Source organism: Malus sylvestris, chromosome 5, assembly GCF_916048215.2.
Source record: "Malus sylvestris chromosome 5, drMalSylv7.2, whole genome shotgun sequence".
In the NCBI taxonomy this organism is placed as follows: domain Eukaryota; kingdom Viridiplantae; phylum Streptophyta; class Magnoliopsida; order Rosales; family Rosaceae; genus Malus; species Malus sylvestris.
Window position 1 is genome coordinate 22,986,780 of NC_062264.1, and position 6,136 is coordinate 22,992,915.

The 6,136-nt window shown below is 40.5% G+C and overlaps 1 protein-coding gene across 1 annotated transcript; it reads left to right on the forward strand.

Moving 5' to 3' along the window:
* Nucleotides 1-449: 449 nt before the first annotated feature.
* Nucleotides 450-2,233, forward strand: LOC126621636 (type III polyketide synthase B-like). The gene is made up of 2 exons (XM_050290178.1): nucleotides 450-643; nucleotides 981-2,233. The coding sequence occupies exons 1-2, from the start codon at nucleotides 460-462 to the stop codon at nucleotides 1,973-1,975; spliced, it is 1,179 nt and encodes a 392-aa protein (XP_050146135.1). The 5' UTR covers nucleotides 450-459; the 3' UTR covers nucleotides 1,976-2,233.
* Nucleotides 2,234-6,136: the final 3,903 nt, after the last annotated feature.

Here is a 6,136-nt window from a genome sequence, read left to right on the forward strand (position 1 = left end):
ATTCCGCATCAAATAAGCAAAATAATTTTTCTGACCAAATTGACGAAATAAGGTAAAATAAAGACACGAAACGGAAGCATATGGGGCAAATTCTCATAATTACAAGTTCATGGAGCAAAGTGAGATTTTCATCAAAGCACGGGGGGTGTAAACTAAAAAGCCTTGATTTTTAGTGAAAACACCGTACCAGTGCAATGCCCAAACTCCAAACCAAAGTATTACCTACCACCTTTAAACATAACCTACATGAACACCTTGCTTCTCAACTAAACCACTCTATTTATAACAATTGCACCCTGCATGATATCTTACCACCCCAATTGAAAATGTTAATCCCAAAGTTCTCTTTGATTTTAATATAATGTAAAAAATTGGAGAGGAGCTGTATATATAGGGGGGCAGCCCCAGTTCCTGCTTTACTGGTAATTTCAGAAGTTATATATATCAGAGAACTAGAAAATGGGGAGTGAACATGTTGTTCAAGGAGGTTTCCCAATGAAGGCGAACGCCGGAAATGCTACGATTCTCGCACTCGGCAAGGCTTTCCCTCACCAGCTTGTCATGCAGGATTTTCTGGTTGATGGGTATTTCAAAGATACCAACAGTGATGATCCACAGCTTAAGCAGAAGCTGGCTCGACTCTGTAAGTCCGTCAAACTTCTCTCCTTTTTTTTTCAAATATCAACATTGACACTAATAGTTATGCAAACCCTACTCAAAAGACCCCAATTTGGGGATCATAAGAAGTTACTACGCGTATAGACTCTGCATGTGAACCATGCGAAAAGAAATGTTCTCTTGCCAGACTTTTCACTTGTACCATTAACTAATCAGGTGATTTTTTGGTTTAAATTTGTAAGTCCGAGTAACAATCTGACAACATAACATACCAAATATCTTGTAGGAAAATATGACAGTGTTTTGTTTAAAAGGACAGTGATATCGTATTGTTTTAGTAACTCTTCAATGGCATTTCACAGGCAAAACAACAACAGTCAAAACTAGGTATGTGGTCATGTCAGAAGAGATTCTGGAAAAGTATCCAGAGCTTACAACTGAGGGCACACCAACTATAAAGCAAAGGCTACACATTTGCAATGAAGCTGTAACAAAGATGGCAATTGAAGCTTCACAAGCTTGCATCACGAAATGGGGGAGACCTACTTCAGATATAACCCACTTAGTCTATGTCTCGTCCAGTGAAGCTCGCCTCCCGGGTGGTGACCTTTACCTAGCGAAAGGGCTTGGACTCAGTCCCCAGACTAAAAGGGTCATGCTCTACTTCTCGGGCTGCTCGGGCGGTGTGGCTGGCGTTCGTGTTGCCAAAGACATTGCCGAGAACAATCCAGGAAGTAGAGTCCTGCTCGCTACTTCTGAAACCACTATCATTGGGTACAAACCACCAAGTGCAAACAGACCATATGATCTTGTTGGTGTTGCACTTTTTGGGGATGGTGCTGGAGCCATGATGATTGGCTCAGACCCCGAATTGGTCTCTGAAAACCCGCTGTTCGAACTTCACACAGCCTTACAAGAGTTCCTGCCTGGTACTGAGAAGACCATTGATGGAAGGGTCACAGAAGAAGGGATCAGCTTCAAGCTGGAAAGAGAGCTGCCTCAAATAATTGAAGATCACATTGAAGGATTCTGTGGGAGGCTGATGGGAGTTGTTGGATACGATAACAAGGAGTACAACAAGATGTTTTGGGCTGTCCATCCAGGAGGTCCGGCAATCTTGAACCGAATGGAGAAGCGTCTTGATTTGTCGCCAGAGAAGCTGAACGCGAGCAGACGAGCTCTGGCGGATTATGGCAACGCTAGCAGTAACACCATAGTGTATGTTCTGGAGTACATCATTGAAGAGAGCAAGAAGATGAAGAAGGAAGGGGAAGGAGATGGCGAATGGGGAATGATCCTGGCTTTTGGACCTGGAGTTACTTTTGAGGGAATTTTAGCAAGGAACCTTGCTGTCTAATTTTTTTTATATATATACTGTCATTAATGGGATGGCCAATGTTACTTAGTAACTGCCTTTCCACTGCTGTTTCAGTTGATTAATCAAAGTCTTATGTTCTTAGTTGATTAATCAAAGTCTTGATTTGTCATCAAAGTCTTATGTTCTTAATCAAAGACTTACCACCTGAGGATATGATAGGAGCACAACGGGAATACAACCCCGTGCCAGGCCAAAATTTTATTTGTAACCTAAGCTATATCTCTCACTTTTTATTTCTCCCGTCACATGTCAAACGATGAGAGAGAGGTGTTATACCCTCTTTGCACGATCTAATCTCTCCCTATTGAAACTGATGGGTGGCCATCACTTTGTGTTAAAGTGTTATTCTTTAATTTTAGGGTTTATGTCTTCTAGGAGATTTCTTGTGAGTTGCATCTAGGGCTAGCCTTTTATTCCTTAATTTTAGGGTTTATATCTTCTAGGAGATTTCTTGTGAGTTGTATCTAGGGCTAGCCTTTTTCTCTCTAGCTACTACTTTGTAGCTGTTTGCATTTGTTTATTGGGTAGGTTTTTCCTTCCTTACTTCGTCTCCTTTTTATGAGACCTCTCCCTTGTAATTCTTTTTCATGAATACATACACACTTTGTTGAACTTAAATCTCAACATGGTATCAGAGCAGGAACCATATGGTCCTACCTCTGTTGTTCAATCCATTCCATTCAAAAAAAAATCTTTCTTTCTTGGTGTCTTCTGCTCTTCATTCATTGTCATAGCAGAAGACCAGACTTTAAGCCGAGAGGCAGCAAGCTCGTCAAACACTTTATCTTCCAGTGTGATTCATGGTGAAATCAATCCAAATCTGCGCATGTGCTCAGTCTTATTAAACGAGTTTAATTACCTACCATGGTCTCGCACCATCTCTCTTGCCCTAGGTGGAAGATCGAAGCTAGGGTATGCCAATGGAAGCATTAAAGCACCTAAACCATCCTCTACATCGTATGTTGCATGGCATGCAAACGATCAGCTTGTTATGTCCTGGATACTTAACTCTATGGAACCTAAGCTGTCTGAACTCTTCAGTTACTCAGAATCCTCTCATGTTTTGTGGGAATCTATCAAAGAGATGTATGGCAGCCAAAACAATGATGCTCGTATATTACTCAAGAATGATCTCACTGGGCTAAGGCAAGGTGATCAATCCTTCGTGCAACACCTTGGGAGCATGAAGTCCATGTGGAACGAACTTGACATGTATCGTCCACATACAACAGATTCCGCTGCACTCCTCAAAAAAGCCGATGAAGACAAAGTGTTTCAACTTCTGGCAAGTCTTGGAGCAGAATATGAAGATCTTCGAAGTCACTTGCTGATGACTGCAGATTTGCCCTCGTTTAATAGTGTTTGTCAAGCTGTCCAACGGGAGGAAACTCGAAGAAAAGTCATGCACATTGAACCCAAGTCCAACTTTGAGGCAAGGGTTTTCACCAGCAATCATAAACACACTGGTGAAAAAAAAATTACTAGAAAGAAGGCAGATTGGAAATGTACCTACTACAACATGAAAGGGCACATAAAGGAAAAATGTTGGATCCTACATCCGAAGTTAAAGCTAAAGTTTGATAAGGAAGGAAGAATGATCAAAGAAGGCAAGGGAATTTTTCCAAAGGCTCTCCATTCAACTAGCTCGTTGACTGATGGTTTACCAAACTTCACTACAAATCCCATAGATTTGATAAATGAATTTGCAAGCTTTTTTCAAAGGAGATGAGGCACCACTGAGGAAGAGGAAGTGATCTCTAAGAATCTTACTGCCATGCTTGGAAAATTTGCAGGCTTCCTGAATGAGACCACAACCCAAGACAATGTTTCATGTATTATCTCTGCCCTCTCCACTGCTCTCAATGAAATTACGCATGATTGTTGGATAATAGACTCAGGTGCCACATATCATATAACAAATAAGTCCTCTTACTTAGATAAGTTTCAAAATATGCATGAGTCTTCACTTGTGTCTGTAGAAAATGGGAAAGGAGAACCTATTATGGGAAAAGGTAAACTTAAAATGTTAAGTGATGAGATTGAGTCAACAGCCTTGTATGTGCTTTCATTTCCCTTCCAGCTTTTGTCCATAGGAAAACTCACAAACACACTAAATTGCCTTGCCATATTCTCTCCTCACAATGTTTTATTTCATGATCGAGTCACCCAGAAGAAGATTGGTGAAGGGTTTCTATTGAATGGACTCTACTATCTTTCAAAGAAGCTCAAGCCTGTTAAGCATCCTTTTGCTAACCTAAGTCTTCCTCAAGAGTACCAACTTTGGCACCTTCGATTGGCCCATCCCTCAAAACCTGTGATGAACAAACTATTTCCAAATTTTTGTAAAGCCACACATGAATGTGAAGTCTGTCAAATATCAAAAGCTACTAGGCTTCCTTTTGTTTCTTCCAAGTCTAGAACCAGTAAACTGTTTGAGGTTGTTCATTCAGATATTTGGGGTCCTTCCCGTGTAGAATCATTTGATGGATATAAATATTATGCCACCTTTATTGATGACTATTCTTGTTGCACTTGGATTTACCTCTTGAAATTCAAAAGTGAATTCTTTGATGCTTTCAAAGACTTTCATCAATTAATCTTAAACCAATTCTCCTCTAAGTTAAACATTTTACAGTCGGATAATGGCACTGAGTATACATCTAACAATATGTCTAATTATTTGAGCAATCATGGGATTTTACATCACACCAGCTATGTTGGTACACCACAACAGAATGGTGTAGCCGAGAGAAAAAATCGTGACTTATTAGAGAAATCCAGATCTCTTATGCTTCAAATGCATGTTCCTAGAAAGTTTTGGTCTCAGGCTCTCCTCACTGCAGCCTACATCATCAACAGGTTACCTACACGTGTATTGAATTCAAAATCACCTGATGAAGTAATGAAGGGAAGAACTATTGACATCTCACACCTGAGAACTTTTGGATGCACATGTTACGTCCATATTCAAGCTGCATATCGAGACAAGCTCGATCCCAGAGCTGTCAAGAGTGCCTTCATGGGATACTCGAGCACTCAAAAAAGATACAAATATTACAATCCTTTTAATGGAAAGATTGGTATCTCAAGGGATGTTTGATTTGATCTTCTTTCACAAAAATAACAGTGAAGACCTCAGGAGGAGAACCTACTGGACATTTTTCCTCTGCCCACTCCAGCAAATCTACATGAATTCAATGTTTATCTCGACCACCACTCAGAACAACATGATGATGAGGAAACATCTCCTGATCAAGGAAGCTCAGGCACTACTCCTTAACCTGTCTTGGCACCACAAAGAAACCCTACTCATGACAGGCATCCTCCTCTAAGGCTGCAAGAGTATGTTACGTACACGACAAGACATCCCATCTCCAAAGCCTTAACCTATCAAAAACTGTCACCATCCCATGCAGCCTTTCTACATCAGCTGTCCACTAGTGATGAACCAAGAAATTTTAATGAAGCTACTCACATTCCAGTATGGCAGAAAGCTATGAGCTTCAAGCACTGAACAACAACCAAACATGGAGTGTGGTTAATCTTCCAAAAGGAAAAAGGGCAGTAGGGAGTAGGTGGATATATAAGACCAAGTTTCATTCAAATGGCAATATTGAAAGACATAAGGCTCGTTTAGTAGCCCGTGGCTTTACTCAAACTTATGGCATTGACTACAAGGAGACATTTGCTCCTGTAGCCAAAATGAGTATTGTACAAGTGTTGTTATCTGTGGCAGTCAATCTCGATTTGTCCGTATTTCAAATGGATGTGAAGAATGCATTTCTTCATGGTGACCTCAAAGAGGAGGTGTACATGAAGCTTCCTCCCGGACATCCACAAGATCATGAAACTAACAAAGTTTGCAAGCTCCATAAGGCCATATATAGACCGAAGCAATCTCCCCGAGCCTGGTACTCGAAGTTAAGTTCAGTCCTTGAAGCTGCAGGATTCACAAGGAGCCACTAATTCCTCATTATTTGTTCGCACTGGTATAAGTAGCAAACTAGTTGTTCTTATATATGTTGATGATCTTATTATAACAGGTGATAACATAGAAGAAATCAATGCCCTCAAATCCTCTCTTCATCAACAATTTGCCATTAAGGATTTGGGAATCTTAAAGTACTTTCTTGGCATTGA